At 36.7% G+C, this 13,012-nt stretch overlaps 1 protein-coding gene across 1 annotated transcript in view; it reads right to left on the bottom strand.

Moving 5' to 3' along the window:
- The window catches only part of LOC109061780 (SNF-related serine/threonine-protein kinase), a 44,818-nt gene that overhangs the window by 7,515 nt on the left and 24,291 nt on the right, over positions 1-13,012 (bottom strand). Inside the window, exons 3-4 of the mRNA XM_042772011.1 lie at positions 10,479-10,620; positions 1,137-1,349 (exon numbers count right to left, since the gene is read on the bottom strand). Coding sequence (XP_042627945.1) covers positions 1,137-1,349; positions 10,479-10,620 — 355 coding nt within the window. The remainder of the gene's footprint in view (positions 1-1,136; positions 1,350-10,478; positions 10,621-13,012) is intronic.

A 13,012-nucleotide genomic window follows, 5' to 3' on the forward strand; every position in this document is an offset into this window, starting at 1 on the left:
GAAAAAAAACAATAACTGACATTATACCAATATATTGTGTATCCCTACTTCCAATTGCTCAAATACATAAAATACATAAAAATTAAAAGTACATACAGATGTTCAAATAGTTATACACAAAACATTATGCATGAAAATTCTTTTCAAACTGTTGCTCCGCCATTACAGTAGTTGACCTGAAAAGAACACTTATAACAGAGATGACAGTTCAGTTAACTCTGTGTTTTAGTGCCCTTTGTGGCAACAGTAAAATGATAAAAATTCATGAAAACTTGTGTTGTGTAATAAATTGCATTTGGGCATATTTCAGAATCCAATAATGTGTGAAATCGAGTTTGTGTAGCTAGAAGCTTTAGTGTTCCTGTATTGCGTAGGCTTTTGGGGCCTAAGATGTTGGCTGACATATGTGACCCTGGACCACAAGTGTCAATTTGTCGAAATTGAGATTTATACATCATCTGAAATCTGAATAAATAAGCATTCGATTGATGTATGGTTTGTTAGGATCAGACAATTATTTGGCCGAGATACAGCTATTTGAATATCTGAAATCTGAGGGTGCAAAAAAATCAAAACACTGAGAAAATCTCCTTTAAAGTTGTCCAAATGAAGTTCTTAGCAATGCATATTACAAATCAAAAATTAAATTTTTATATATTTACGGTAGGAAATTTTCAAAATATGTTCATGGAAGATGATCTTTACTTAATATCCTAATGATTTTTGGCATAAAAGAAAAATCAATAATTTTGAGCCATACAGTGTTTTTTTTGGCTATTGCTAAAAATATACCCCAGTGACTTAAGACTGGTTTTGTGGTCCAGGGTCACATATATTATTTGACAGTAGCTTCATTTAAACTGGACTGAACACTCTTTTGCTACCTTTTCCCTGTCCAGCTAACTCATCTTCAAGTGAAGAGCTCTGACACCCTTCACACCAAAATCTTAAAGCTGATTCCACAAACCTGGAGGCCCTTTCTAAAGTACTCTTTCATTTCACAATACTCCTGCTTAAGGAAAATCAAAGAATGACAGAGAGCTATTTCTTCTGTGGAAAATGCTGTACATTAGCCTGAGGATATCAGAGTTCCTAGCTTCATAACATTTGTATCACAAGCCTACAAGAAGCCTTACTCGATGATGGCTTCTCTGTCGGCTATGTCTCCCAGCACCATGCGTTGGATGATGCTGTTGTGTTCCTCTTCTGACAGATTCTTGTGAGACACCAGTGGGGTGTTGAATTTGGTGGCTGGAGATGGGTCCACTCCTTGAAGCCACGCGTGGCTCTCGATCTCCTCCAGCGATGCTCGCCTCTTCGGATCCCTTTGTAGCATTCGGTTTATCAGGCTGTGAAGAACAGGAAGAGAAGATGAGGATGCAGAAGTTTTTTGAACAATTGCGCCTAATTCTAGTAACTGTTCAGGCCTTAACCCTGGACTGTGTCATGGTTTTACAAGTGATTTTTTTTTTTTTTTGGCTGGAAACCCAGGATTATTTCAGGGCTTGTCCAATATGTATCTGGGGGTAAATGCTCAATGATAGTCAGGTTATTAAGTTCTCATGTTTCACCGGTCAAAATTCTAATCCTAATTAGCTAGGCGTCTTACATGGTTATTCATACTGAAAGTGAATAGGGAGTTCAGTGTGCTTGAGATGTAGCTGCCACAGAGGGCCTTTCCATCATTAGCCAAAGAAAAGCCAATAACACTTGTATTAGCTGACTGAAAATGACTCAAGTTGCCGTTGTTGTGAGCTGCCGCAGAGGCAAAGTTCGACCGGAGCACATCAGCATTCAGCACACGTATGACAGTTCTGAGGAGATTCAGTGGTGTGTCTGAAAATCATGACCACTGGGCTGCAGAAGCAGCCTGCCTCCTCTAGTCATTATCTGCATGCAAGAAATTGGTTAAAGCAGAGAGAGAATACACAGATATGAGAACTGACGAGAGAATCTGCCTGTTTGTCTCCCCTTGAATATGCTTATCAACAGACATTACATCTGAAGTTCCATTACAGTGCCAAAAATGAAATTCAAAACTACGGGAAGCTTTTAGAACAGAAGCGGAGTGATTAAAGCCAACAATTTCTCTGTCACACAATGTGATAGGGGACAAGACTGCAACTTGTCATGATGACGTTTCCTCTCCAGGGTCTCAGAAATAACTACAGTCATTGGGCATTCTGGCAACAACAGCTGTCATTAGGGTAACAAAAAAAAAAAAAAAAAAAAAAAAAAAAAAAAAAAAAAAAAAAAAGTGTAATTATCAAAGGCTGTGGGACAAAGTAATGGGGTCCACATGTAACCTTTCAATATCAACATTAAAAAGCCCAAAAGAAAAAACTATGCACTGCATCAGATATCTCAAAGGCTTGGACTAAATGACGTCTCCATATTCCTGTCATCAAGAAAAGGACGCTCGAGTTTACTAATATGCCATTAAAACATTTAAAGGTAAAGTGCACCGTTTCTTTTTTTTATTTAGATAACCCTGAAACCAGTAAACTTGCAGTTCCGTGTTAATTTAAGGTTAATTCACTAGCTGCCCTGAACCTGAAATCTTTTTGAACAAATCATTAAAATAACTAGCTCATAAGAAACATTTGTTTGTGGATCAGATTAAAAAGAACTGGGTCACAAGAGTCATTTGTTTGTGAATCGGATGACACTGGTCACATTGTATAGTTTAGCTAGATCTATAAAAAAAAAAAAAAAAAAAAAAAAAAAAAACTGGGTCACAGGGAACTGGGAATTGTTTGTTTGTGAATCAGGATACTCTGGTCATGAGGTCTGTTTTAGATTTACTAAAAATAACCATAATTTCTCCATGAATTTGACTACACTGGTCAATTTGTATGTTACACTGTTGTCCAAAAGCCTATCTGCAAGTTTTCCAGTCAAATTCCTGATTCCTTATGGCAAAGGAAGCAAGCAATCTACCTCCTCCAAACAGAATCTGTCACTAGAAAAAAAAGACACCACTTAGATTCATAGCAGCTATTTACTTTCAGCCGTCACCGTTTTTAACACGTCGCTTGTCTATGAAATATTCATGCTACAGAAGAGCTTTCCATTTCTGCACTCCAACACTGGAAAACAGCTTCTGCTGCAAGAAGAAAAGGCTTCAGGGCTTTTATTAAAACAGTTATTCCTTCTCTGCAAGGATTTAGGCTTTTGCCGAAATCTGGAAATGACAATTACATCTAGTTGCTAACCTCTCTGAGAAGGTCATTTAACTACTTAAATTGCTCTTATCAGCTGAAGACAAATCGAGATTCCACAAAAGCTAAAGTTTTGAGTAGTTTGCCGTTGATAAGGAGCAGAACCATCTCTCAGCTCAATAGCTTGAATTTCACATGCAAATCAAATGTGTGAAAACAGGGGTAGCTGTTTAATGAGAGTGAGAATATTATGCAAGCAGGCAGTGACTAAATTAATCTGTCTGACACAGTCGCCTTAAAATACCCAGTCTGAAAAGCCCTGAAGATAAAAACCAAATCCAGACAAAAGAGCTTCAAATAGAAATCAGAGAGACTCTGACAAGCTGCAAGTTGAAATGACGAGTGAATCAAATCTCATGCTCAAAACACTGAAATATGACATTATAAAATGCTATCAACACAACATGAAAGAAAAAAATTTAATGTCAAAAATACACACACATATATGTATATATATACATAAATACATATACACACACACACACACACACACACACACACACACACACACACACACACACACACACACACACATATATATATATATTTGATAGCACAACATTGAACTGAAAGACAAAGAATGACTGACCAAAAAATAAAATAAATAGGTGACAGTTTATTTTTAATCTGAAAAAAAAAAAAATGCTATACCATTTGGTGGCAATAGTGCCATATAAAACAAACTACATCTTTAAGCCTTTTAATAATATAAAAACTTTAAAAATCTGTCAACATTTCACATTGTGACTTGCTGCAGTGGGTTCAGGTGTGGAAGCTAAAAGAGCTGGATTCATGGACTGACTCTATCTCTCTCTGTGATGCCAGACTGCTGTCAGCAACTACTTCCCCTGAGACTCCACACAGCGCTCGGATCGCCAGCATGGCAGGGAGCCCCGATAAGACTCCTACTTTAATCCTAATAATCACTCTATTGCCGCTGAACGGTCCAAAACACTGCAGCAGACCACTACTGCTACCTACCACACACACACACACACACACACACACACACACACACACACACACGTATGCTATCTCAAGGTTTTTACTCGCAACATAAAAGTGGATGTCTACTCTGTCCAGGGTAAAAAGATATAGAGAAGAGAAGCATAAATGAACACTTTGACTTTCTGCAGGGATTTGTCAAGGATGTTCTCCCCCTAAGCAGAGAAATGGGCACTTTGATTGTTTAGTCTAAATTTATCTCTTGTATCTCTGCAAGCGGAAAGGCCATCACAGCACCGACCGTGGAGATCTGCTTGGAATGTTTACGCTATTCCTGAGGTTTGTGAGAATAAAAACAGCAGATATCACAGAAAGTAAAATCAAGACACAATATTTAGCGCACAAATGTAGGCTGTAAGTTATGCTTTCTTTTTCAAGAATGTGGACGACATCCAGAGGAAATTCAACACCCACCTCCTCAAGGAATGTAGGAGTAAAAAAGTAACCAAATAATGATGAATTAATCATGTTAATGATGATTGACATGAAAATGGGGGCAGGTGGAAAGCACAGCGATGCTGATGAGCCAACCGCTGCTTGTACATGCATTAACCACATGGTGTGCTGCAATAAAATTCATCTGTGATTCTGCAGCGATGAAAGAGAAAGCAACCTGATAGCAGTCACAGGGGTATATAGAGAGGGCTAAATCAGACAGCTGGCTCTTTTTGGGGCCAAAATACACCCTGACAGTGTATGCCAGTCTTAAACATTGGAAGCTGATATTGCATGAGCCAAACTAAACACAGAAAAGGAAAAATAAAGTCATGGGAGGAATTTGCAGAAGTGGATGGAGAGCAGGGCACACCCTGATAAGAAGAGATGTTAAGACAAAATGACAGATAGTGCAACCAGTTCTAGCTCTGAACAATCTTTCCTTGTGTTGACACACAGGCCAGTTAAGAGTTATTTTAGTTGTTGTGTATTTTTGTCATTTTAAATGTTTATATGTCTATATTAAGTTTTACTTAATTTAATTATTTTAATACTTCAACTTATAAAAAAAAAAAAAAAAAACATTTATTTTTATATTGCATATTTTTTATATTTTATTTCAGTGATTTTTTTTTTTTTTTAGATTTGTTTATGGTTTTATAATAATAATAACCCTGGGCATTAATGACATTGATTTAATGATTTATAAAATAGGTTTCCCGACCAAATCAGTCTACAAGCAATTTAATTAAAGTTAAAAAAATATCAGTTAAAATCTTGTTTTGGTAGCACCACAATATATTGAGTGTTTAAAAAATAAATAAATAAATAAATAATAATAGAATAAATGAGAGTCTATTTTTTTTTTATCAGAAAAAAAAAACAAACAAAAAAAACTTGCTATTCCATTTGGGGGCAATAGTGGGACACTACATCTTTAAGCAATTTAAAGTTTTGTTTGTTTGTTTGTTTATATGTTTAAAGGACAGGGAAATGTATTTTATCTACTGAGACCTTAAAGAGCTTAAAAGCTTGCTTGAAAACATACTTTACTTAAAGTAATGGAATGCATAAACATAACACTATTGAAAGCTGAAAAGAACCCTTCCAGAGAAAACCATAATTTTCTATTATATTGTTTTTAGGGGAGACAGTTTGCTGATAAAGCCATAAGTCACATTTACCACACTTCACTGTATCAGACAGCATGTCTGTGCAGCAGAAGCAGTTCCACCGTGATATCAAAATGACCCAGACCAAAAACATGGAGAAAAAAAATGAATGAAAGAATGAAAGAAAGGTGAAAGCAAAGGACAAAAATAGAACACAGTTGAGGGGAAAAATAAAACATAACAAAGAAAATGACTAATGGAATGCTCTGAATTTTTTTCATGCATCACTTGTTTGCATTTGAGCATGATGAGAGAGCCGAACATTAAAAGATAATCTTCCAAAATTACCATATTTATTATACTCCCAGAGAATAACAAAAGAAATTTGAGGACTATGAAATGAATGAAAAGCCAAATTATTATTTCACAAAATGATTTCATCATTTAAAATACAATGCAATGAAAAAAAAAAAATCTAAATCTAACAAACAATCTAAGATCCAGAGGCTGTTTTTCAAGTGTTCTTTGCTGACTGAAAGAGATTCAGCTCAGTGAACACTTGGAGCTGACTGGACCCCCATAGAAAGTTCAATCACATGCCAACAGCCAATCAGCCGAGTGCTCTCCAAATGAACATTTCCACAGCTTACTGCGTTAACCTTATTAACATATAAAAATGTTGGCTCAACAGGTGTTATATGTGTAGTTACCCTTAATATATACATAACCAAATACATTTTATGATGCCCTAAACAGACGTGACACAACATGTAGGTTTTCAGCGAGTTTGTCAGCAAAACGCTGTGTGATGCCACATGATAACAGTCAATAAAAACGTATCTTATATTTAATATAGAATTATGAAAACTGGGACTGTGGACAAATGACATTTCAATCTGATAGTGTAGAAGCCAGGTACTTCCAAAAATAAATAAATACATAAATAAAAAAGTACAGAGTCAAATTAATAAATATAAAGGTTATTATTTAAAGACATGAGATAGATTGTACATTGCCACTTTTTATTAAAGATATGCATAAACGATATTTAAACTGTCTCTCCATATCATAGTATGCTGCGTTTGCTCTTCTGTATCATCTGCGCCACAAAGATGCTCTGTTTCTACGTGTATTTAGCTTTGATTTGAAAGAAAACAGCGCATCTTTGTGGCGCAGATTATACAGAAGAGCATACGGTGATATGGAGAGACACAGAGGAGATTGTTGACAAAGGAATTGTTGAATAAAGCCATTATTTTCTTATTTTTTTTCGCTTACAAAAAGTGTTCCTGTTGCTTCATATAACCCAGATTGCACGTCTGATGGCAGATGGAGTATTCTGACGATGACTTTCATACCTTTTATGGACCTTGACACTGTTTTTTACTTGGCAGTCTATAGGACAGTCACAGGCCTCCCGGTTTTCATCCAAAATATCTTAAATTGTGTTCCGAAGACAAAAAGCTTTTACAGGTTTGGAACGCCATGGGGGTAAGTGTTTAATGACAAAATTTTAATTTTGGGGTGAAGTATCCCTTTAAACAACTCTAATATTGTAAAAAACACAAGTACCTGAGAGTTATTGAACTCTCAACCATGACATTGCAGAAATAGAAACCATTCCAAAAATAGAATTACCTGCTGCTTATCACATATCATTGTCACGACTGGTTAAGGGCAACAATTCTGACTAACATGTAAAAGATTAGGACAGTAAGGACACTGTATTATGCTTTCACACTGAAAAAACATTGTGTCTGCCTTGCTTCTAAACAGAATATGTGATTTCTGGTTACTACATTGAGTACTGCTTCTAATAACAGTCAGAAATGGTTATCGGAGTGAGCTATTGAGAAGTTGTACAAAGTTGACTATTGTGAAATCCAATATACATGTGGAAGGGGTGAGCAATTTACTTTATTACGTTGTCAGGTCATTACAGAACAATTTTGCAGATTACACTATGCAGATACACTGTTACAATGTCGCTAGTAGACTTTTGCCCGCAAATAAACATTTAGATACTTATGACATGTGCTGTGAAATATGTCTTACTCATTCGATAAACTGGCTAAACTAGGTTACCCTGAAGTCGTGATGATGCAGCTTTGAATAACCAACATGACACCTTTGTGATAGGTCACAATCTGTCGCATTTACAAAGACAAAACCTAAAATTCCTTTCATTCGAAAAGTCATTTGCATATCGATGAGTAACTGAACTTTTACACAGATATGTACTGAAATATTTACCACTGGTTAAACAAGTTTTGTTTCAGTGCTAAACTGGCCCAACTGTTCATCTCATTTCCAGCCGAGCATTGTGTGATACTTCTAACAGCCTAACAATGGCATCCCACAGAGAAACGACGTCAAGATCCAACACTTTTCCTTACTGCGCCGCACAGTTTCCACCTTGTTCTCCATGGAAGTGATAATGACAGGATGGAATCTGCAGCACTATTATAACACATCCTAACTTTTCTGAAGTGTTTGAAATGCGTTTTGGTACTTGAAAATAAGATAATCAGAGTGTGATAATCAGAAAACACTTTTCCTGTGAATAAAGGCTCAAAAGACATTAAGGATGTGCAAATAATTTAAACATTGCCAGACTTATATACACCCTTATACATCCAGAGTGAGGAAAAGGGCTCAGAAAATCACTCTGGATCCCTCTCATCCAAGTTACCCCCTTTTTGAACTTTTGCCATCTGGCCGGCGCTTCAGAGCCGCAAATACCAGGACAGTCAGGCACAAGAACAGTTTCTTCCCCCAGGCAATCTACATCATGAACAGTTAAATGTTCCCCACTTATGCAAAAATGAGCAATATTCTTATATTTATTAGTTACCCCTCCATCCAAGTACATCTCTGCATCTTACTCTATTCGAATCCATTGTCATCTATAGCACAACTGTTCATACAATTTATTTATTTGCAATTTGTTTTTTTTTTGTTGTCTCTGTGTACTGGAAGCTTATGTCACTAAAACAAATTCCTTGTATGCGTAAGCATACTTGGCAATAAAGCTCTTTCTGATTCTGATTCTGATTATATAACCAATTTTTGCAATGTCTATTCAATAACTCAAAGCATTTAAAATATCTTTCAGAAATTTTTAGGAAATCTTATTTTCTGAATTATTTGGGAGCAAATACCATTGCACGCAATTAACTGCAATTAATCGCCATGTAAATATGTAATTAACTGTACATGTAACTAATTTACATATATCGGCGAAAACACACATCTGCAAAGGCTGTTCAAAAGATGATGTTCCAAGATAAATTTCTGCTCAAATGGTGGCAGGGCTTGCAAAGCACACAAACCATTTTGGACCAGATTGTAGCGTGTCCACCAGCTGGATGTGAACATGCGTGTGTGTTCTGCGCTGTTTCTCTGTGAACAGACTTTCTATTTAAGCTCTGCTATAAGCAGAGTCTAATTTTAGCTGTTGGCAGTAGTTCTGAAAGATGTTAACACTAAACATGTGTGCTCACAAAGCGCGGCCAAAGAACTGGAAAACAAACACACACTGGCCTGACATGCAAGTTCCTGAGGACAAACTGCAAGAGACAGCTAGTAGTGTGAACTAAACGACACAGTTTGGAGTGGAGGGGGAAAAATTGTGAGTGAATGAGAGGTCATTTCTGGCTTATGCCTGGAGCTTATCGGTTACATAACTGTGCTGTTTGACACAATACGATCAGTCTGGCTGCGGAAGCCTATCACATTTAACGCAAACTCTGACTCTCAGTAAACCAATCACAAGCACCTTGACACCTTAGAGACACATAAGCTCTCTTTCTGCAAATTACTATACAATTTAATTTCTATTTTTAACCATATTTAATTCATGGGATGGCAAAGATGAATTTTCAGCAGCAATTACTCCAGTCTTCAGTGTCACATGATCATGAAGCATTCTAATATCCTGATTTGGTGATCAAGAAAAAATACTTATCAATGTTGGAAATGGAGATAATTTTTTTTTTTTTTTTTTGAGATTCTTTTATCAATAGAAAATTCAAATGAACAGCATTTATTTTAAATTATAATCTTTAGTAAAAAATAAATAAATACTGACAGTGTAAATTCTCCCAATATATGCAATGTTAAGATAAAGAGACACATGCAAATTGTAACATGGAGCAAATCTCACATTCTCGATTTGAAATCTTTCACAACTTTATTTCCACTGTATGCACAACTTTTTGGTTTAAAAAAAGGGAAGAGAGTCAATTATTTTTGATGGTTAAATGCTACAAATTATGCCACAAATGTTGTCAAATGAGCTCAACTTACATTAGACCCAGAACATTTTTGTAAGGTTTCATTGTAACTTATGTGAGCAAAATTAAATCATTATTTGCAATTATTTGTATGACAATTAATGGCCTGCAAAAAAATTAAATTATGACAGCCCCACATAATACCTTTCCAAACTAGTCATAAAAGGAAAGAAGTTGAGCACGACAGATATTTAGTATTTGGGAAGGTCACTGAGTCTGTCTGAGGTCGCTTATTAACATCCATGTCAACATTACTGTGTCTGGCTTTATAGATAATGAATGTACAGTAAAAGGCTCTATAAAGCCATTGTGTCTCAATAGCCTAAAGGAAAAATAACGACCTTCAAGCTGCAGGAAATGCCAGAGATGATCTGAACGGGGCTGAGGCAGAGGTTAAGGCAGTGACTTACTCTTTGCAGGCGTTGGAGACATGGGCAGGTACAGTGTATTTGCAGTCCATGATCATAGTGAGGGTCTCGCTGTCATTGGCTTCCTGGAAAGGGGGCTGACCACACACCAGCATGAAGAGGATGACCCCTAGACTCCAGATATCTACCGGGAAGAGGGTAAAAATGTCATCAGCATTTCCAACAGACTGTTCAATTCACTAGAATAGTGAAGAGGAAAAAAACAACAACAACACAGAGCCTTGTCTAATAAGATTCTGTGAGTGCATGTTAAGGTCTACAATATCTACAACGACAACCAAGAATTTGGCACAGAGTAACATCTGGCACATCATTTGCATTTGTGCTCAGTATTTATGATTCTCAATATACTGTCTGCTCATTTTCCCACGGTGGTGAAATGACTAAATGTAAATGTGAATGTAAATGGTGGTGAGACACTTTCACACAGGTGGTTTTGGTGCGGACCTGTTTTAAAAATATTTATTTACTTTGATTAGTGTTAATAAAAGCTGTCATCTAAACTTGGTTGCACACAAAAGAATTGCATGATTCGGTTTAAAAACATTCTCGACTAAATCAAATGTATAAAGTGTGTGAACATGGATATAAAAGATTAGTTCACTCCAAAATTAGGTTCAGTTTTCATTACACTAAAGGACCACATGATTTAGACTGAAAAGAGTGTTCTGAAGAAAAGAACTATCAAATGCACCAAGTTTAAACACAATTAGGATTAGTTCAACCATGTTTCATCATCATGGTATACAAAAGAACATGATTCGAAATGACAATAGTGTTCTGAAGGAAAGGGGGACAAACTGAATTTGGTTTCAAACTCAAGCAAAAGTACCAACTGAACACAATTTGAAGGTTTAGTTCACACCAAAATGAAAAGTCTATCATAATTTCACAATCATATTGACAAGCGTGTTCTGGAGGAAAGGGGGACAAACTGAATTTGGTTTCAAACTCATTCAAATGTGCCAAGTGTGAACACAATTTGGATGAATTAGTTCACCCCAAAATGAAAAGTCTATCATAATTTCACACAAAAGAACCACATGATTCAGACTGACAAGTTTTCTGAAAGATAAGGGGGACAAAATGAATTTGGTTTCAAACTCAATCAAATTTACCAAGTGTGAACATAATTTTAAAGGATTATCTTACCATAAAATGGAAATTATTTCATCACATCATATTATCTCAAATATGTCTTGTGTATTATGCTACAATAGAAAAATTTAAATAAATGGACTGATTGTTCAATTTTAGGGTGAATGGTCAAAGCGGGACTGGCATACAGGGTTTCAGACTAGGACTAAAATAGTCACAAATGTGACAAAAATAAACATGGCTTAAAATGGCTTGCAATCTAGTCACCACTGGCAACAGTTGAAAACAGGAAAACCCAGTGGAGACCTGGCACACGGATATCCCTGGACTTGTCCCTGAAATTCTGTGCACATTTTAATAACCACAAAATACTATAGTTTTAAAGATGTATGGACTCTTTAATTGATTACAACTTTTCTGCAATCATGAGGCACTAATGTGCAAAGTGTGAGATGCTTAGAGACTTTGTGCTCTGGTGGTGAGCAGCAGAAAGTCAATAGAGTTTGGCAGAAGTAGCCGAGCCCATTAACAGACATTAAATCAATTTTGCAGTGTGGGTGGCCCACAGACTGAGAAAAATTGGTTTAACGCAGCCAAAATATGCCCCATGAGCCCCAACTGTCAAAACACAAGGGACATACTGTAATTAACAATTGCTACGGAATGTTCAATAACTAAACAGCATAAAAACCCAATGCATGAGTGGTTTGCAGTGGCATGCACTACCTAATCTTAAATCAGAAACTGTAAGTACAGCTGTAAAAAGCTGTAAAGAGAAAGTTTAAGCCAAACTTGCATTAGCCCTTCACTCCCTGGGGATGTCACCGCAACTATGGCAACAGTTTGCAGTGGCAAACAGCAAACCACTTTAATAGGTCCATATTATGAAATTGACAACACATTTGAGAAAATGGAAGATGCATGATTTCTTGCTCTAGCTTGCACAGATGACAGGGGTGCATTTCTAGAAGGTAATGGGAGATGTTTCATCTAATAATGGCTCCTTGGAGAGCTCCAATCTGCTGTGGAGTGTGCAGCAGTACACCTGAGGCATTGCACAGCCGTGGTTATACACCGTGCCAGTGGCTCTGAACCATTTCCGTGTCTGCTGGGACTGTTCGGCTGCAATGACCTGTACAACCACATGCTGTGGGTTCTGCTCTGACCACTGACAGACAGATGGATCAGAAACAAATCTGGCCCAGCAAGAGCTCACAGTATAGCCAGATACCCTGCAGTATTTTAAACTCTACCATTGACACCAGGGTAAACACGTATGTTCTACCTATGGACTAAATCATCCAATATGACTGGGTGAGCTTTGTCATTTCTGATTCTTAAATTTGGATTAAACAGTTCATCCATGGTGGCACTAGAAATTATTATATGGATTGCAGTCTTGACCAAAAAGTGCCCAC

This window comes from Cyprinus carpio, chromosome A16 (assembly GCF_018340385.1).
Source record: "Cyprinus carpio isolate SPL01 chromosome A16, ASM1834038v1, whole genome shotgun sequence".
In the NCBI taxonomy this organism is placed as follows: domain Eukaryota; kingdom Metazoa; phylum Chordata; class Actinopteri; order Cypriniformes; family Cyprinidae; genus Cyprinus; species Cyprinus carpio.